Source organism: Falco cherrug, chromosome 1, assembly GCF_023634085.1.
Source record: "Falco cherrug isolate bFalChe1 chromosome 1, bFalChe1.pri, whole genome shotgun sequence".
Lineage (NCBI taxonomy): Eukaryota > Metazoa > Chordata > Aves > Falconiformes > Falconidae > Falco > Falco cherrug.
In genome coordinates this window covers 95,496,842-95,516,724 of record NC_073697.1, presented here as the reverse complement: position 1 = coordinate 95,516,724, position 19,883 = coordinate 95,496,842, and the positions used below count along the sequence as shown (strand labels likewise).

Here is a 19,883-nt window from a genome sequence, read left to right as displayed (position 1 = left end):
CCCATAAACTTGAATAGGTACAAATCTGATTAATCTTACTGAGGTTCTGTTACTTTGGCTTACAAATGATATACAGAGGACTAAAAGCTTCCTCACACTCCATCAGAGAATCAGGCAATCAGGGGTACTAGTGACAGAGAAGAAAACACAGTGAGGATCGGCAGCTGCAGTATCTACGGCTGCCTGACGTGCAGTGAAACAGCAAATAGTGTCCAGAGGAATGCAAATATGCACAAGTGACAGCAGCACCTGGGTGCCAGCTGCACCCCCACAGTCAGGTAGCTTGGACACATCAAAATCCTCATCTACAGGGATGTGGGAGAATTGTAATAGCAAGAACAGGAAAGAGTTAGCAGTAGCAAAAAGTTCAGCTGCTTTAAGGACAGACCCAGGTCCCATCCCCAGCCCTGCCCAGTGCCACAGAGGGTCTCCCAGAGCCAGTGACACGGCCTCCCATCACTCAGCCCATACCCACCTTGAATAATATAGCCTGTCTAGGGCAGCTGCCTCCCCTTCCCAATTTACTGAATGATCTTGTCATCGTTCCATCCCATCTCCCTTCTGTCTCCCTTTCCAGTCGTGTCCCCCTGCACAGCTGCTCTTGCCCAGCTCTTCTTCATCCTCTCCCAGCACCTAAATAAGGCAGCAAGACTGCAGAGCTCCCAAAACGACTCCTAAGCTCCAGCAGCCAGATGTGCAGATCTGCCTACAGTGCAGCCTCAGCTATGCTGAGGAAACAAATGACCAGACAGACACGAAAGACCAAACGAAACAGGGCTCTGTGTGCACCCAATGCTGTTTACCCCAGTATTTTTATCCTACTATATTTTAAAATAATCAGCATTACTCTACAACTCCCTGCCTGCCTTGGCAGTGAGGCCCATGGGAAACACTGTTCAATTACTTTTGGTGGGGAGATTTCTCTCTGGGAGTCCCTTAATAAGAAAAAGAAAAAGAGCATTAGAACTTGCAGTAATTCCTTCCCCTACCCTCCAATGAGCAGAACCAGTCTTGTCAGCACATAACCACCACACTCAAAACAGAGTTTTAGATGTGGAAATAAAGAAAAGCCTCTTACGTGGTGTCCTCCCACCGCTGCAGACACTGGCTATGAAAGCTGTGGTTACAGAGCGTGGTAAGGATCCCGTTCACAGACTCATCCATCCTCTCCAGGCACACCGTGCACTTTGGGAGCTCTGTCAGATCCATCACAGGCAGGCTGGCCCCCTTCAAAAGAACAAGCAGAGACAAAGTGCTCAGCACCTTCCAATCACCATAAATTAAGTACCCACATCACAAAAAGTCAAAGTTCTCTCCCATTACCCCTGGCACTAGGGTAAAAAAACTACAAAGTAACCATGTGAGTCTACACAGTGGTTACAAATGTATTGAAAAACAAGGATCCACGACATTCAACAGATCACAGCCAGGATCCTCTTCAGAGCACAGGCTCCCTCCAGCTGTTGCATCTGCAACCATCCCCATTCTGTTTTCTAGATTTGCTAGACATTGACCCATGGCAGGCTTAGGTCTGAGATGCACAGTGGCGAGGCCAGAGATGCACAGTGGCGAGGCACGAAGCCCCTTAAGTCACCAAATTGTTCCAAGTAGCACTGAAATGGGAAATGGGGTTTGGATCGATGCAGTTAAGCAGTTCTTGTGGTGTTCTGCCCAGTCCAAATAATCCTGTTAGAATTCTCTGAAATACAGGAAAAACAAAACAAATCAAGCTTACATCTTCTGATTTGAAGACTTCAGCCCTTTCTACATACACCAGCTGGCAAACATCCTCCTCTATAGAGTTGAACTGCCGGCCGTTGCATGCCATATAAAAGCTATCTGCATCAGCCTGTGCACAAAACAAAGGAAGCCGGTTAAAAAGAGAAAATTCGCAGCTGATACAACTGAGGAAGAGGAGGAGAAATCTGCCGTAATCCTGTCTTCTCCCCTCCACCCAGCCCTGTAATACCAGAGGAGCCATTTCAGGCTGTCAGCTCGTGCCAGCAGGCATTGCATTTTGGCACCAGGCTTAGTTTTACCACTTGAAGACAAGAAGTGAAGTTCACAGCAGTGACAGCTACTCTGATATTTGAGCATTCAGCAGGAACAACGGATTTCCCTTCAGTATCTGATTTGCCCTTTGTCAGCAATTTCAGTGCATTTGCAAAGCAAATTTGGTCTCTGCAAAAATTTAAGAGGGCCACGTTGCAGGACACATGTATCAGGGAAAGGAACAACAATTTAACTGTGGGAAAGAATCCATTTCACTGGTCACAATTCAGGCATGCTCTGAACTGTGCCTTGCAAAAAGGCAGAACCAAAACAATACCTGTCAAATACATCATCCCTTTTCACCCAGTAACCTCCCCAAACCCTTTCTTTCGCAAATGACTGCACCAGATTGAGGCAAGTTAGCTGAAAGCCACATTCCTGGTCACTCCAGCCTGAAACATAAAGGCCCTCGAGATTTGCTTTTGCTACCTGCAGACACAGCCATTAGAGGTCACTGGGGAACAGGGCTTCAGGGCACTTCCTAAGAAACAGGAATTTTAGGGTGAATTTGGGTAAAAGTTTATGAATTTGCTGCAAGGCTGTTTAGGACTAGATTATTTGCCCATGTAATTTCATATGGCGATACACAAAATGCATCTTTGCAGCTACTACAAATAGCCCCAAACGCACACAAATGCTGCCTCTGCACAACAGACGGGGGAAATATCTCGCACAGCATTCATGGCTGGGGGAAACCTCTCCCTGAACCCCAAAATGAGTCATTTACAGTGGGGGGGGAGAGAAGGTACAAGTGAGAGGGTCCACACAGGAACTAACAGGGGCAAATGCTTAAAGCTACAGAGCTGAAGACGACCTGTAAGCAGCAAACTGTGTTTTCTGGTCACAAATTCATCCCCTGGGCTCTCAGTTTTGGGGGCAACTGTCCTTTTCACACTTGTCCTGGTTTCAGCTCAAATAGAATAAATTTTCTGCTTGGTAGCTGGGGCAGTGCTGTGTTTTGGATTTAGTATGAGAATAACGTTGATAACACAGTGATGGTTTTTGTTGTTGCTAAGTAATGTTTATACTAAGTCAAGGACTTTTCACTTTCTCAGGCCCTGCCAGCGAGAGGGCTGGAGGGGCATAAGAAATTGGGAAGGGGAACAGCCAGGATAGCTGACCCAAACCAGCCAAAGGGATATTCCATACCATGGGATGTCATACTCAGCATATAAACTCAGGGGAGTTGGTCAGGGCCTGCTGATCGCTGCTTGGGGACTGGCTGTGCATCAGTCAGTGGGTGGTGAGCAACTATATTGTCCATCACTGGGGTTTTTTTCCCTTTTGGATTTTATTCCTCCCTCTCCTTCTCACTACAATTGTTATTGTATTTTAATTATTAAGTTGTTCTTATTCAAACCCACAATTTTACCTTTTCCCTGAACCTCTTCCCCATCCCTCTGCAGGGGTCAAACGGGGAGCGAGCGAGCCAGCTGCACGTTTAGCTGCCAGCTGGGGTTAAACCACACCACCACTGTACTGGCAGTGGCTGTGAGACCACCCAGCTCCTCAGCAAAGCACAAGTTCTCTTCCAAAGCTCCAAAGCAAAGAACAAGTCCTTCCTAAAAACAAAGCCCCACTGGCTGGGTCCTTTCCATTCAGCTCAGTAAAATGCCCACTCTCTTTTTGAATATGTTCTGAGATAGCAGAAAACTGTGTATCCTCACTATTTTTTTTTTCAAATGTCCTGCCAACAAGAAATAGGATTGGTAGAACACAGCAGTCACTGGCCTCTAGGTCAAGACATGGGACTGACCTCAGACAGCAGCCCCATGAATTCTCTGGGCAACAGGACAGTACTGTTTCTCTGAGGGTAAAGTACAATCTTGGCTAACAGCTGGCCAGTGAAGCAGGGCAGCACTCCTGACAGCAACTGCATAAGACAGTGCGGTCACTTCTACGGCAAAGGGACTCCCAGCTCTTACCTGCGAGCTAAACTTTATCAGCACCATGTACTGGTTTGGAGTGGAATCTCGGATGATTTTCATGTGCTCAATTACTTCATAGAAGGAGGCCACAAACTTCATCAGGTCATGGCTGGTCATTGTAGCAGGGACCGTGAGGATGCACAGCATGGCGCTGCGCCTTACGTCTTCCTTTAAAGAGGTCATCTTGCTAATAAGACAACAGTGACACCAGTTCATCTCATTCAGAGAGGACAGAGGCATATGGCTGGACACATCACATTTCCAACAGTTGCAGTTAAAACAACAACATTACTACCAATCTTAACTCTCTTTCGCACATTTGTAAATATTAAGAAAGGGAAGCGAGGGGCTGTGGTAGTGTCCAGCGTACCCACGTGAAACTATAATCCTTTGCTAAAGAGTAAAACTGGGCAGCTCCAATAAACAATGGTTTTGTCAGGGATCATTTGACATATGTTCTTCTACAAAAACAGTTGAAGCTGGCAAGCCACAGATGCTCAGGACTATTCCTGGAACAAGTGAGCAATGCTTGTAACTATTTCAAATGGCCATTTTGTGTCTCCTGATAGCTTTCAGGAAGACCTGAAATGGAAGTGCTCACGAAATTATAGAGGAAGAGTGTGGAATTGTAACCCCTTATATATTGGATGAAACCTCCTGCCTCAGACAGCTGCCAGGACCCCACAGATCACAGTTTAACTGTGGGATCCCTTGAGAAGCTGCCTTCAAATGTCATTTTTTTAGGAACCTGCACTCATCTTATGCTCTTACAGCCCCTGGTACAAGTCCTCTCCACCTGGAGCTCGGGGGATCCAAGCTCCTCAAGCTCCACCATTAATGCAAGGCACCCTCTGCTCTCCTGGGTGCGAGTCACCCTTCCTGTTTGTCCCAGCTCAAGAGCCACAGCCCTGGGGCTACCGACTCACCCTTCTGGGTGGAGGCATCATTCAGTAGCACTGTTCCCACTAGAGCTACAATTAGTCAAGCATCCTTACTTTGTTTTGTACAGATGCATAATGCCGTGAACTATTTCAACTGAAGGATTCCCACTGAAGAAGGAAATCTGGTCAGGGAGCTGTTTTGAAGGTGAGTCTGGAGCAGCTTCACGCTCTTTACTTTGATCGTCATGTTTATTTTTGTCCTCGGCAGATGCAGCCTCTGAAGATTTTCTTCCTTCCACAGCAGATTTTGTTTCATCTTTTACAAATCAGAATTTTCCACATTACTAATGGCGCATCAGAAATACCTGCTGTTCCCTAAGCACAGCCTGTGTGTACACAACAGCACACTGAGAAGTCAAATCACAACTCTGGAAAGCAGCAGAATGAGACAGTTCTCCTCTTTACTGTCCCAGGGGAAATTCCAGAGCCGCCAGGCATCCAGGGCGAGCCCCTGGCAGGACGCTGCAGATCCAGCTAGGCGAGCTTTGTACCAGTGAAATCCCAACAGGCACCAGTACTAACACCAGGAACGGTTTGCTAAGCAGGGGCGAGGAGCCGGCTGCTCATCCTGTGCTGCTCAATGGCAGCTTGGATGTTTGGCAAGACTTGGTGCTTCCATCTTTAAACTTCCTCCCTACCAGGGAATTTAAGCACCTGCAGAGTGGACTAGTCTCATGGCTACAGATCAGCAATGCTGGCAAGCAAAACACTAACCCGCCCACGGCACAGCCTAAAATAAATTCAATTAAACCCTTATGGAGTGGGAAATGTTTGCCAGGAATGACCAGCTCTCCCATATGGACCCTAGCACAGATTCCTTAATTTTCTAGTTACTTCCCCAAGCCCCACAACCGACCCAAGCCCCACAACCGACCCAAGCCCCAGCCACACCTCCACTGTCCCCACACTGGCAGAGCTGTCACCCACCCGGGTAGCACCTGCTCCCCTTCCACAACAAAGGGCCACCACACCAGCAGGGCAGGTGACAAACAGGGACCCCAAAAAGCTCATCACCCACACCCGAGGCTGGTACCTGGCCGCGGCTGGATAGTCTCAATGATCACATCGGTCATCTCCCTGCGGCCCAGGTGCTGGTGGAGGATGGCCGCCCGCTCCCCCGGGCCCTTCCCCTCCAGGCAGGACGGCACAGCCGGGGCCGCCCCTGTGCCCTCCGCGGCCATCTCCGGAGCTACGCAAGAAAAAGGAGGCGTTGGGACAGGGCGGTGGCAGCGGAGCCCCGGTACCGGGAGCCACCGGGAGTCACCGGCAACACCGGCACGGAGACCCCCACCCCCTGGGACCGCGGACAAGGCGCAGCCCCCTGCCCCGCCCCGGCGGCCAGGGCTATCCCGCACCCGGGCCCAGGCCCCCGCGGGGGGGCCCCGCGCGGCGCCGCAGAGACTCACCGGCCGCGCTGTAAGCGAAGCCCGCGGGCAGCAGCGAGTGCTCGGCCAGCTCCAGCCGGATCACCACCAAGGACACGCTCATGGGCCCGGGCACCACAAACCGCCGCCGCGCTCCGAGGAGGCCAAGGAGATGAAGCACCGCTTCCGCCTCCCGCACCTTTCCCCTCTGACCCCGCCGGGGTCACGCCGGCGACGCGATGACGTAAAGGCGGCGACGCGGCGGCGGACGGCGTGGGGGGCTGTGAGTTGCGCCTAGCTGCTCCTCGCGAGACTTCCAGGTGTGTTCTCGCGAGTCTTGGGGGCTGCGGTGGGTCGGCGCCGTGAAGCGTGGCCTCTGCCTGGCAAGGCTGCGCCGGGCGCGGAGAGGGGGTTTAGGGGGGCCGGAGCCCCCGGGGGTGATTGCAGGGCTGGGAGCAGGGCTGGGGTGCTGGGTGTGCATGTGGGGGGCCACAGGCCCCAGTACCGTGGCAGCATAGCTAAGCTGCAGGGTCCAGGCCTGTCCCCTCAGGCTGAAGCACAGCCCCCCCCTCCCGAAAAATAAATAAAAAAAATAAATAAACTCTTTATTCCTTTCCCCTCACACCTGACACGCTGATATCTTGCAGCTCAGGGCTGTGCCAGGCTTTGGTATGGCTCATGCTGAAGTAAAAAAACCTAAAAGACAGCTCAGCCCTGGAAATAAGGACTTTGCTTCATGGCGCAGAGCTTTCCGTGAAGGGTAAAGGATATCCCTGGATAATCAAAGTAACGCCAGTGTCTTGCAGCCAGTACAATATGTCTGTGAACCCCTTCCCAGCATCGTCTGGCATCATAAGTAACTAGCAAGTCTGGCTTCATGGACATCTGAATCAATAGACAATAGCAACAAAAATATTGCAAAAAATACAGTTGCTTTGCAAAGTTTTGCTATGATTAGGAATTGGTAGTGTGTGCTTTAGCAATGGGTAAAATCATGTTGTACCCCAATGTTTGAAGGGTCTAAGAACCCTGTGTAAAAGCTCATCTGGGGTGGCCCAGTCTGGCTGGGACACTTCATGAGCACGAATAAATATTTACCCTTTTAATTCTGTACTTTGCATCCTACCCTCTCTCCTCAGTGGGCACGGGCCAGTTGTGAATTTTCCCAACGTCCTCCGAGCAGTTTGCAGCATGTACCTGAGGAGCGTTGCCCGCACCCCTTACCTGCTCTGTGCTGGGATCTGGCAGCACCTGCAGGGGTTAATCCGGCGGAGGCAATCTGCATGGTGCCGCTATAAAGCTGTGATCTTTGATGCAAGCGGAGTGCTCCTCCCGTCCCCTTGCAAGACAGCCACAGGTGTGTATTCTCATTTCTTATTTGCTCCTGTTGTTTCTATGCAAGGAGGGAAAAATAAATTTCAGGTGTCCCTGTCAGCCACCTCTGGTTCTGGTAAGACAGCCAAGAACTTGAGGTGATGGCGATGGTCCCCTGTTGTGACCATCAGAAGTGCTAGAACTGGCAGTGACCAGCAACCGTGCTGACAGCTCCAGGTCAGAGCCTGAACCCACCTGGTAATGAAACTCCCGTAGTGACACTGGCTGATGCCACACAACGCTGGTACAGCCCTTCAGCCCACTTTAAGCACACTGTGTTTCCATCCCAAGGGCACCACACCAAAAAACAGAGGTGAGGTGCTTCAGCTGGGGGAATGCCCGAACTTCTCTCTGCGAGTGGGTAAATGACCCCAGTCCAGCATGTCAGCTCTCACGAGTGCTGGTCAATCAGACCTTGGAGGATTTCAGGCTAGTTTCCCAGTTCTGATGACGCCATACGTGCTCTTTCCTAGCTTTCTTACTTTTCTTTATGTAGACTGGGAGGCCCACAATTGTATTCCAGCCGGCACCATCCAGCAAGCTATACGCTCTGGAGGGGAAAGTAGTCCCTCTCTGAAGTACACAAGAGGAGAGCTGACGACTGTGGAGTTTTTGCAGGAATTGGGACAGCAGTGCTTTGAGATTGTAAGCCAACTCCCCCCTCCTCTCTTTGTGCTTCCTGACTGCAGGAAAATGGAATCCTGCAATGTAGTGGTTCAGTGAGGAGAGAGGAGCTTTTAAAAGAAATCTTTTGATGGAAGGTTCTGGATTTACCATCTAGGAAGCATTGCTGTCTGATCAGGGCAGACTTTTCACTGACGTCATCATTCTAGTACCCAGACAGGATGGTCAGCTGAATTCGCCTTCACTTCCACCAGCTTCTTCCTGCACATTTAATAACTTTTTTATTTCAAAACACCTCTAAGGTCAGCCAAGGTGAGAAGTCAGAGAGTCAGAAAACAGCTGAAAGGCTTTTGCTGTTAGTTCATACATGGAGGTGCTTGATGGACGGAGAGCATGGTCTCCAGGGAGCGTTCTTAAGATCAGTAGAGGCCCCTCCACCACAGCTCCAGGAACACAGTGCAAGAATCCTCCTCTGAGTAAAGTATTTTTGAAACAGCTCAGTCTAAAATGCAGATTCCTTTCGTGCCTGCTGAATGGTAAAGCAGTTTATTTACCTCTAACCTGCCCTGAGTCTGTGGCAGGCACAGTCCTAGTGCATTTCTTTTTCCCAAAATCAGCCCTTTATCTCTGCAGCTGCTTCTGTAGAATTAGTGAATTACTAATTCTGTAGAATTAGTTTATTCTGTAGTATAAATGCTTGTTTATTTGGTCCACTTGGTTTAGCTGGGAGATTCACTGACGGCTTCTGCTGCCAAAGGAAGTAGGACAGCAAGATAAGATGATCAGGGAACGTACCTACCCAACCACTCTTATTTTCCTCCTGCTTAAAAAACATTCATGGCTAATTATCGTTCTTGGGGTTTCTCTGGTTTCTTAGGCAAATGTCCGTGTTCCAGTGGACTCTTTTCTCTCGCACTTAATCAGAAATGAGATGATGACACAGCTCCCCATAATGGCAGAAGCAGTACAGTGTATCCGTGCAGAAGGTCTTAAAACAGCTCTTCTAAGCAACAACTTCTGTCTGCTGAATGGGGAGAGCTTTCTGCCCCTAGATGAAAAGCATTTTGATGTGGTAAGCCTGGATGGATTCTAAAATGCATTTCTGTACCTATGTCTATGGAAAGCTGCAACTGAAATTCTTTACATGCAGGTACCAAATGAATGGCAACCAGCAGCACCTGTTAGTAGACCTAGATGTAGCAGTCTGTGAAAATGTTTCCTGGTGTAATTCATTGTAGCAACTGGGCCGTGAAGAGGGTCTGAGTGAGTGGCGGGTACTTGTGCATTTGAAAATTCATTACAAAATGCCCATGCAACCACAAGTGAACATGTAACAGGCATAGGCAGCAATGTTGATAAAGGACTTGGAAGCTGGAGCGCTATGCAAGAAATAATGTTATTACCCAGTGCCCCTGCCTACATTATATTTAGTCCTTTTAAAGCTTGTTGCATCCCAAAAGAGTTGCAAAGCATCCCCTGTGCTACAAACAATTCCACTACTCCAACATGCTGATCTGTCTGAGCTGCAGGTGCAAAGATGAAGCAGAAGATTAGCCATGAACCACGAGGCTGGTTCAAGTGGCTTCACTTTAACAGGCAGCTCCAAGGGCTCAACTCAGCATGATAGAAAATTTGCTTTTTTGTGTGCCCCGACTCACATGTTTGAATTTCAGGAGTTTATTCGTGATGTGAGTTTGTTTTGTAGCTTTGATTAAGACGATGAGATATGCAAAGAGTCGTCATATCAACACATTTAAAACCTGGGACTATTTAAAGTCATCTTGTCAACATTAAGTCATTATCAACTCAGCTTTCTGTGCGTTACACTAGTGACACTGGTGCCTATGAAGTTCTCTTAGTGGAGGGATGCTCTGTTGTGATGCTCTGTGGTACTTTTCATCCCAGACTGTTTCAAAGCACTTCAATAACCATGGCCTATCCAGTGTCATCACTCATGCGGTGTGGCTCTTCTGTAACAGCAGGCAGCAGCTCTGCACAGTAATTAGTGGGGAAAAAAATTACTTGAATGTGGATTTCCATTAGCATGGGCTTTGATATCTATCTAATAGATTAATTTTTATTCCTAGAGTGTCCGTCAGTGCAGGGGTGAAATCTTTCTTGAATTTTTTATGGTTGTGAGGGCAATGTGAGTATTCAGAGACTGACTCAATAATTTCTTGATCCTGATTTGGGCAGATGATTATGGTCAACATCTCTGCTGCTGTGAAGATCTCTTTGCCATGGTTGATAGGTGTGATGGTCAGGGCACCGCTTTTCAGATCGTTTGGAAGGTGGTACAATCCCAGGCTTTCTTGGACAGCATTGAGCAATTGGTTCAGCACAGTCTGGGATGTCCAGTGAGCCTCCCATATCGTAAGATCTCATTGGATATCTTCCATCTGAGGACTGGCTGATCCTGTTCAGCTCATTTGAGCTGACAGAGCCACAGCCAAGGCAGTTTGCACCCACACAGTCACTTGAATCACATCCTATCCAGCTCTGTCAGCCCTCCATTACCCGTGTCCTTTATTTCACATGTTAATTAGATTGTTAGTCCCTTTCCCACCCTCCATTTCCAGCTCTGCACAGCTGTTTGTGGTCACAGTGGGCTCATGCATAATCCATTTGTTGTTGCTGTAGATGGTTGAATCTTATCGGGAAGGAATGTGCAAGCCAGATCCTCGTATCTACAAGCTGTGCTTGGAGCGCTTGGGCGTTCAGCCCCAGGAATCTATCTTCCTCGACAACAGCAGCCAGAACCTAAAAGCAGCAGCCCAGCTTGGCATTAAAACGGTGAAGGTACAAAGTGCAACCAGGGCATGGTTTGGGGTATGGTTTTTAAGTCCAGAGCTGTGTTTGACTTGAACGGCTCAGAATTTTCAAATGGTAGTGGCAGACTTGTGTTGCCAAGCCTTTTGTTCCGGCCTGTCCTTATTCCTACAGGATGTGGCAGGGTGAAAGGGGAGGATTGCTGCCAAAGTCTGCACTGGTCTGTTTCATTCATGGCTCTAAACCCTACAGCCAGCGTAACCTTGGAGAAATCGCTTCTCCTTTATGGACCTCGGTTCCCTATTAGAGAAACAGCCTTAACTGCATGGTTGAGACAACCACATCCACCTGATGGAGAAAATAAGACACATTTAATAGATTTCTAGAAGCTCTGAGGCTTCATGGGTCTCTCAGCTGGGGACTGACTAGTTAAATCCCAGGCTTTGGAGATAGTGAGCACAGGGGTTTTACTTTGCTGAGGGGACTTCTGGGGGAAGGGCAAGCATGGGACTGGTGGGAAGAGTGATCTCTGCTTCCCTGGACCGCACACAGGGAATTCCAGCTCTTAGTCCAGCTGTCCAAGTGCCTACTGTAACAGGTGTGTCTCTGGGACAGAGACCAAGGCGGGAGGCTCAGTGAGTATTGGTAAGAGTGCTCTGTGTTGGCTGGGAATGACCCCTGTGGCGTAGTGGATCAGTGCTCTTGGACTCACAGATAAATGCATCACAAGTGTGCAGAGCTCTTTCTTGTCCAGGCAGTTTTATTTTTAACTATCACCCAGTGTTATTCTATCCCTCTGCTTTCAGGTTGATGATCCAGCAGGAGCACTCAAAGAGCTAGAAACCTATCTGGGTTTTCCTTTGAAAGGGTTTGTTCCATATACTCGTTCAGTGAGACTGGGTGCAGAAATTCCAAAAGACCATCTGCAAAAGTACCTTGAAAATGTTCTTGGTGACCATGCAACAGGTATTGCAGTGCTTTTTGCTCTTCAGTAGGCAAGCTTACATATTCTGGAGCCATTGGCTCTTTCCATCATACAACAGGTGCATTGAAGAATAATATTAATGAAAGGCTCCTAATTTCCAAGCGAATGGGACAGCCATTCACATTTCAGTGATCTGATGCTGTTTCCAGAAATGGGAAACAACATTTTAGCACTTCCTCATTTGGGAGGGGTTGAGCACAAGTTGCCAAAGAAATACCAGGAATATTCGTGGCCTGTGAGGCATCTGTGAGCTACTGCCATGCTCCCCAGGGATTTGGGACACTAGAGCAAGGTGTAGGTCCCTGATTGCTGCAAGTGGCATTTCAGACCCAGGCACAGGAAGGGGAAGTAAAACCTCAAGAAGTGGTGAGAAATAATCCCAGCTCGTGCTTCTGTCTGCTGACCTTCTTCTCTCAACTCTTCAGGCCCACTAGTGTTACGGCAGTTTGGCCACAGACAGTCCACCCGGACCTATTCTGTCAAGTTTGGAGGTTGCTTGCTGGTGCTGAAGAAGGAGCCCTCTGACAGCCTGCATCCCTCAGGCCCTGCTGTCAGAAGGGAGTACAGGTGAGAAGGCAGCTGTGCTCCTCATGCCAGCTCAGCGGGGAAGACATGTAGGAGATCCCAAACAACCCCATCCTAGGGAGAGTGCTCTATTTCAACCCTGGCTTTTCTGTTCCACATCACACATCTGCCTCCCACGTTGTCCTTCCCTGCGTTTTGCACAGCTCGATATCCTGATCTGTGGTTTGTCCGTTTGCTACAGCTAGCATGAGCAGTCCTGGATTAAGAGGCAAGGCTGTGCTACCGCCCTGCAGCTGGCGGTGAGCGTGCAGTTAGGACCATGCCTGTGAAAAGCAACCTCCCCACTCCTGCACTGTGATCCTTCCAATCCATGGAAGTACACCACAGCTCTCCCAGCACACGCTGGGAGACGCAGGATCGTACTGTCACGTCTGGCACCTTAGGTGGGAGAGAGGTTGCAGCACAACACTGCAGCTGTGCAATGAGGAGCCCCGTGCTGAAGGGCTCGTGCTGCAAACCAGTTTGTGGTGCTGGAGATCGCTGCCTCAGCAGTGAAACAGCAGGGCACTTGCAGTTGTGATCTCCCTTTGGTTTTCCAGGGTGTATTGGATAGGTCTTGGGACTCTGGGCCATATGAAGATTTTGCTGTGCTTCTTTCACCTACCCCCAACCATATTATCTTAGTGTTTTTAAAACTGAGCACAGGGCTCCAATGTTGTGTGTGTGCCTAGCAGCAATGCAGTTCTAGTGTTGATTCCCTAATACCTTTCTGTGCTGACATGGCTCTCTGACTCACCCTGGCAGGGTACTGAAGGCACTCTCTGAGGCTGGTGTTCCTGTTCCCACTGTACTTGCCCTCTGCGAGGACAGAAGGTAATCTTGTCCCTCAGCTTTCGCTCTGTGCTTGACGACTTCAGCCAGATTCCTGCAAAGATGAGGAGAGGAGAGAAAAGGAGCCAGACCTCACAAAGTGCACTGATCTAATTAGTGTTTGCCCAGTCTCACGCTAGAGGAGCCTCTAGAAGTTCAAAGGACAGTAACACTGTTATTTGGCTTGGTTTAGATGTGTTCTATTTTAGCAATTAATCACAATGCTGTCTTCCTTTGAAAAGCAGCTATAAAACAATGTTGTAGGGCTTCCGGCTGATTTAGGATGCTCAGGTTTCCAATAAGGACTTGATTTTTCTCACTGCCAGACCTCACGCTCGCCACGAGAGCTACAGCCATGATAGCAGCAAATCTGCAGCCACGACACCCTGTGTAGCCTGCAGTCAGCACAGCTCCGCTCAGATCTCTGCTGGCTGTGGTAATGAAGTCTCTGCACTGCAGTTAAATCTGTGTCCACTGCTCGTGGTGTTCAATTGCAGTCTGACAGCCTGGCTCCAGAGCCCACTGCAGGGGAGGCAGGGAGACAGTTGGTGCTGTACCCTGGCCCCAAGCTCAGCTTCCTGGGGCTGGAGGGACCAGGACTAACCATGCTACAGCTGTGTGCCACCACCTGGCATCCTGCGCTGGGCTTGAGCCCAGGCTGCAGTGTGAGTGCTCAGGTGCTGTTGAGGCTGCTCTTCACCTTGCCATGCTGTGAGGCCTGGAGGGCATGTTCAAAATGCAGGTGAGACTTGAGGAGTGGTAGGTAGCAGGATTAACTTCAGGCCCACTGGTTTCACCTTGCTTCCCCAGCACCCTGGGCACACCTTTCTACCTGATGGAGCACTGTGCTGGCCGCGTCTACAGCGATGTCTCCCTCCCTGAGCTGCAGCCGAGCCAGAGGAGAGCTATTTATGCTGCCATGAGTCAAGTCCTCTCCAAGATCCACAGCGCAGACCTCAGAGCAGCTGAGCTGGAGGACCTTGGGGAGCACAGTAAGAGAAGGCTATGTATCCTCTATCACTGTTTTCTTCTCCTGTGTGTCAGCATTTCAAGGGATAGGCTCAGATATGGGACTTGGGCCAAAGCTGGGGGGCCGTTGGGAAAGTAAAGATGCGCAGCAAAGTGTCCGAATCCACAGGTGTGGTGGGAAGGTGTGGAGAGCTGGTTTAGATCCTCCAGGTCTGTGTTTCCTCTTAGTAGTCCCCAGAGCTTCCTGCCATGAGGAAGAGTTGTACTCTGGGTGCAGGAGTTACTTGTTTGCTGCCATCTCTGACCAAACTTCCTCCAGTCTCTCTGCAGAGCTATCTCAGCTTCTTGGAGTTGGTGAACTTACATTTTTGTCCAAGGTCTGATTATTTCCACCAGAATATCAAATCCAGTGCCCAGTTAAGAATATATGAGACCCCTGGAAATCACAATGAAACTCTTGGAGCTTATTTCAGAGTGCTGGACTGAGATCTGCCTGGCTGTTTGACTTTTTCTGCATGCATCTTTTATGCATCCCTTTTGAAGCCTCTTTGTGCCAGTCAGTCCCTTTCCCTGAGAGCCTTTGTTTCTCTGTTACAGGTAATTACATTCAGTGGCAAGTTGAGACCTGGACAAAGCAGTATCGAGCTGTGGAAACTCACGTTATCCCAGCAATGGAGAGACTGATTGAGTGGCTGCCTCTGCATTTTCCTGAATCTCAGAAGACAACAGTTGTGCATGGTGATTTCAGGTACTGCTTGGCTGACAGCACTGCCCTGGAGCACATCCCAGGCAGCAGAGAGGGAGAGAGAGTGTAAAGCAATATGCAGACTCCAAAGAGGTGCTGAGTTGAGCTGGCACAGCAGCTCCAGAGCACTCTGAAAGCTGGGCTCTGGGTCAAGTTCAGCATTGCTCAGGTAACAAGATCTAGAGAGCCACAAGCCCTTCACATCTATCATGAGAAACATATCCCAAGAGCTCTGGCTGGTGCTGTCTTGCACCCAGAGCTCTAGTGTTTTCCCCAGTGTTTGTCTGCTTACTGATCTGTGGCCGTTTAAAGCAGTGTCCATAGGAGAGTGGAGAAACTAGGGGCAGGAACTGGAAGCCTAGCCTCCTGATGTCTAGTTCTAATCTTGCTGCCTCATTGGTGGTTCAGAGTTTCTTTGCCCAGCAGCTGCAAGCACTGTTCTAACACTGGGGGGTCATCAACTGTTTCTGGAATCCTAGAACTCGGTCCTGGTGCATCTTACTAATGATAATTTGGTGCTGAAAGAGTTTGGGTGGCTGGTGAGATGCTGCAGGACATATGGGAAAACCTGCCAGTGTTACAGGAGAAGTCAGGCAGGAGCGTGGTGGCTGGGGACAGAGGTGAGGGATGCTGAGAGCTACTTCTGTGCTGTCAGACCCTGGCTGCCAGGGCTGCGAGGCTCCTTGCAGGCATGTGCCAGTTCTGGGCCAAGGCTCCTTCCGGCAAGGTTGAGTGCACACAGTTCCAGTGTGAATGGAGGCTGGTGAGCTCTCTGCAACCTGGCAGGATGGCTGCCCTCTGTTTCCTCCTCAGTAGGCTGCTGCCCTCTCCTGGGGCTCAAACTGATGAAGGCTGTACTATGCATAATCTACAGAAAGTAACAGTCCAGGGCCTGGCGTTACTGTGTGCCTTTGAAATGACCAGAAGATCTCTCTGGATGGTGACTTGCCTGCTTCACTTTTTAGTTAGCCTGTCCTGTAACATCTGTTAATGAGCTGAGGCTCTGAATAACTTGGTTTCATTCTTGAAAGTACAGTTCAGTTCATCAGTAATGAGGGAGTTCACTACTGAGTCACCTTCATCCACCCTGACCTATGCTTGCAGAAATTAGTGTTTCACTTGTGCAGCCTCCCAAAGGACTCAGCAGTTTTTGAAGAGAGTGAAGAGCACTGGAAAGCACCTACTGCTGCTGAGCGTTGGGATTTTTTTTCCCCCCTCTTAAGACTTTTCTGATCTCTTTTTCCCTCTGATACAGGATGGACAACCTGGTCTTTCATCCAGACAGGCCAGAAGTCCTTGCTGTCCTTGGCTGGAAGCTTTCAACTCTAGGAGATCCCATCTCTGATTTGGCGAATAGCTGTATGGCCTACTTCCTGCCACCTCACTTTAATGCACTGAGAGGTACAGAGAAGGGCAAGGTCACATTTGACACAGAGAGAGAGGAACCAGAGTTCAGAAACAGATTGGCTTCTGCCTAGAGAGCTCAGCTGACAGTTGGGCTCATTGCAGCTGGAAAGAGCTGTGGGCTTTGTACCGTATTCCCTGCTCTGCCCTTTCTCCCCTCCACGAAGAACCCTCCATCCTGGGAAACATCTTTCTGCACGTGCGTAAGCTCTGTGCCGTGGTCACCCCACCCCCAGTTTGCCTCATATCTGCCACCTGTTTGGCAGATACTCTGCCACACACTCCCTGTCCTCGCTGGTGCACGTGGAGCTCTGTTAGCAGCCATGTCAGGGATGGCCCCAGAGGGGAGTGCCCTGCTTCACAGCTTGCAAAACTGCCTTTAAAAGTTAGTTTTGATTATTTTCCCTCTCATTTTAGCTGTGAAGCTGGGGAACTCTTTTGGGTGCGAAAGCTGTGAACCAGGCCAGCCCAGAAGGGGATGTCCACAAAGTTATACACTTGTTATAAAGAAAAATATAGTTAAACCAAGAGGAAAATGGTTCCATCACTAGGAGGGAGATCACTTTCGAGGGAGACTGCTTTCGCAGTCTAACCCTACTGAAGAAACTGCCCTGTATGCATTTCACCTACGTGGGCTGTGCCAAACCAGTATGGAAACAGTATGGCAGCAGTGCAGGTGTTGGATGGGTGCAGGTGTCTCTGCTGCTCCACAGCTACGTGGCTCTGCCACAAGCCTCACTACAGCCCTAGAAAGCTCTGAGCTCCTCACTATCTGCTGACTCACTGTTGCCTCTTCACATCTTCCAGGCTTGAGGAAGCGTGATTTGGGGCACCTGGGAGTCCCCACGGCAGAGGAGTATTCCCAGATGTACTGTGGCCACATGGGAGTGGAACACCCTGAGAACTGGAATTTCTACATGGCCTTTGCCTTTTTCCGACTGGCTGCAACGCTGCAGGGACTCTACAAACACTCTCTGGCAGGTGAGGAACACAGCCACGCCAGCTCTGTGCTGCACAGGTCACAGAGCACAGACACACGAGCACCGCTGTGGGAACAGCCCTCACACTGAACCGGGAGAGGTCGCACCGGCAGCACGTGCTGCAGGGTTTGGGTGCTCCTGGCTGTGAATCCTGAGAGCTCTGAAATTCCAGGTGCTACAGCAGTGTGGCACATCTGGAAGTCCTGGGCTTTCAGCATAGAGTTCTAATGGGAAATAAGGGCTCAAAATGAGAGATCTTGTTTCACCTCTGTGTTTGGAGATGAGTGACCTGGAAGCAGTCATCCAAGCGAGTTATTGCTGCATGTGGTCAAGAGGGATGGGAACAGTGTCCTGTAAGGCACAGAGCTCCCCCCCTGCTCCAGCAGAGGCTCTGGAGGGTGTGAGGCTGCTATAGCCTCTCAGACAGGCTGTATTGTGTCAGGTTGTGTCCTGCAAACAGAAAAAAGGGCCAAAGGCTTTTCTCCAGCAGCTGCTTTTTGCTGGATGTGAGGTCTAGTCTGTTCCTGTTTGCTGTTTGTGCTGATCACAGGTTGCTGTGTGATCTTATTTCTTTCATGGGAGAACTGAGCAGAGGCCAGAGTTCAAAGGTTGGAGCCATATCCTACAGGTTGAGCTCTCAGACCTTCGAACTAAGCACCGGCCTTTGCTGGGAGACTCAGAAGCAGAGAGGTGGTGTGAACTCTCAGTGGTGTTTATCTGCATACATCAAGTCTGTCTTGAGAGTCTTTATCAGATAAAACTGAGATGTTGTTTTCATATTCCTTGTGGCTCCCTGAGTCCTGCTGGGCTGGCCCAGACAAGGGCACACAGCGCTGTTTGGGATGTGACTATGTAACGTGGGCTCTCTCAAACAAGTGTGTCCTGTTCTTCCCTTGTCCCCAGGGAGACTAGCCCCAGGTGAAAGCAGCCCAGAGGATGCAGAGTTCGTGGCTGACCTGGCTTGGGAGTTCGCCATAAAGGAAGGATTCCGTGTGTTTGACAGCCTCCCCACCACAAAGCTTCTCGCACGACGTTACAGTACCTGGGCCAGGCAAGGGCCGTTCCTCAGCAGGAGCTATGGAACCTGCCTGTGTCCTGGGGCTCTGGCTGTGCCCAAAGTCCCCCCAGTCACTCCCCCCAGCAACCAGCTGGGGATGGCCTAGGGTCTTTACTGCAAGCTGGAAAACATCATGGGCATCCAGTGGGGTTCTCTGATTTCCCAGTCTGAATGGACTCTACATCCTCTGGTAGAACTGAAGGTTGTTTTGCTGCATCTGCATCAGGGCGGGGGGTCGTGGCATGCCTCTGAGTGCCCTTGCTTTCCTGATCACATCAGATATTTGGCATTCATAGAGTCTGGTGGCTTGGAGAAAGAGGGCTGGGTTCCCATTACCCGCTACATGAGAGTAGCAGAGTTTATATTCTGGGCTACAGCAGTTTCAGAAGCTGGCACACCCAAGATGAGCACATTAATGCCAGCCCAGCTGTAATCACTGGTGCCACTCCACCAAGGTCCTGCCATCAATGTTAATAAGGTCCCCAGAGCTTGGCTGGGCTTGGGCTTTTCCACACCTGCCAGTCCAGCGCTTGCTCGTTCCCTTCCCCTGTCAGGGGGAAGCGTTGCTGCTGCTACCTGGGAAAGGCTAAGTTAAATCTCTTTGTAAGAGTCCCTACCAGTGCTTCCTTGGGAGGTCACTCATGCAGGGCAGGGAGCTGCTCACATCTCCACAGCTTCATTTCCTCCTTGTGGTCTCTTATCCTCCTCTCCCTGGCAAGGGCTGTCCCTGCCAGCAGCTGCCTGCCCAGTAATAAGCCAGCAGCGATCGGCAGTGCAGGCTCTGGCATGCCACTTGGACTTTGGCCTTGCCACTGTCCTGGGCTCTCCTGTGCAGAGCAGATGCTGCTGCAGGCCTGAACTCTCAAAATGAAGGGACACTGGTCATTCCCAGTATGGTGGTGAGGAAGCAGAAACCAGCTACCAAAGTGACTTGCCCATGGTCATGTGGTGGATCAGTGGCAGAGGTGGGAGTAGCAGCAGCTCTCAAACTGTAGAGTTTTAATTCCACATCTCCTTCTGCCAGTGCAAGTCATGTCAATACGCAGGTATCAGGACATGCGAGTCCCCTGGCCAGGCTCTGCAAACTGTCTGGTTTCTCTGTGCTTCCTACTTCCCAGTGCTGCTGGTGGCCAGTGTGGCTCAGTGAGCTCCTGGCTCTGGGCTGGCTGGTGTTGCAACAGGTTTGCTGGGAGTGGTGTCATAAGTAATCATTCAGAAGGCTGTATCATGAAAGCAAACATCACTGTCCTTGGGTTGCTAATGAGATTATATTCTTAATGTATTCTAGTGACATTA

The 19,883-nt window shown here is 49.9% G+C and overlaps 2 protein-coding genes across 3 annotated transcripts in view; one reads left to right on the top strand and one right to left on the bottom strand.

Annotated features, from left to right (window-relative positions):
- BRAP (BRCA1 associated protein) overlaps positions 1 to 6,514 on the bottom strand; it is a 16,804-nt gene extending 10,290 nt beyond the window's left edge. The window contains exons 1-6 of the mRNA XM_005436723.4: positions 6,328 to 6,514; positions 5,955 to 6,110; positions 4,976 to 5,177; positions 3,978 to 4,167; positions 1,736 to 1,849; positions 1,079 to 1,227 (exon numbers count right to left, since the gene is read on the bottom strand). Of these exons, the coding sequence (XP_005436780.1) occupies positions 1,079 to 1,227; positions 1,736 to 1,849; positions 3,978 to 4,167; positions 4,976 to 5,177; positions 5,955 to 6,110; positions 6,328 to 6,409 (893 nt within the window). The 5' untranslated portion in view covers positions 6,410 to 6,514. The remainder of the gene's footprint in view (positions 1 to 1,078; positions 1,228 to 1,735; positions 1,850 to 3,977; positions 4,168 to 4,975; positions 5,178 to 5,954; positions 6,111 to 6,327) is intronic.
- On the top strand, positions 6,512 to 19,883 carry ACAD10 (acyl-CoA dehydrogenase family member 10). Of its 2 annotated transcripts, XM_027801721.2 has the most exons (14): positions 6,512 to 6,605; positions 6,933 to 7,071; positions 7,425 to 7,642; positions 8,156 to 8,304; positions 9,161 to 9,355; positions 10,924 to 11,082; positions 11,859 to 12,018; positions 12,463 to 12,604; positions 13,367 to 13,435; positions 14,243 to 14,424; positions 14,999 to 15,149; positions 16,402 to 16,547; positions 17,358 to 17,531; positions 18,434 to 19,883. In XM_027801721.2, the coding sequence occupies exons 3-14, from the start codon at positions 7,477 to 7,479 to the stop codon at positions 18,691 to 18,693; spliced, it is 1,953 nt and encodes a 650-aa protein (XP_027657522.1). In that variant the 5' UTR covers positions 6,512 to 6,605; positions 6,933 to 7,071; positions 7,425 to 7,476; the 3' UTR covers positions 18,694 to 19,883. The 2 variants fall into 2 exon arrangements, with proteins under 2 accessions (XP_027657522.1, XP_027657523.1); XM_027801722.2 differs by lacking the exon at positions 13,367 to 13,435.

Excerpts from the sequence above, each read along its gene's own strand:
- ACAD10 (XM_027801721.2), top strand. The coding sequence starts at position 7,477 with ATGTACCTGAGGAGCGTTGCCCGCACCCCTTACCTGCTCTGTGCTGGG. Across the intron at positions 12,019-12,462 it reads TCTTGGTGACCATGCAACAG|GCCCACTAGTGTTACGGCAG; the intron begins GTATTGCAGTGC and ends TCAACTCTTCAG. Across the intron at positions 13,436-14,242 it reads GCCCTCTGCGAGGACAGAAG|CACCCTGGGCACACCTTTCT; the intron begins GTAATCTTGTCC and ends TTGCTTCCCCAG.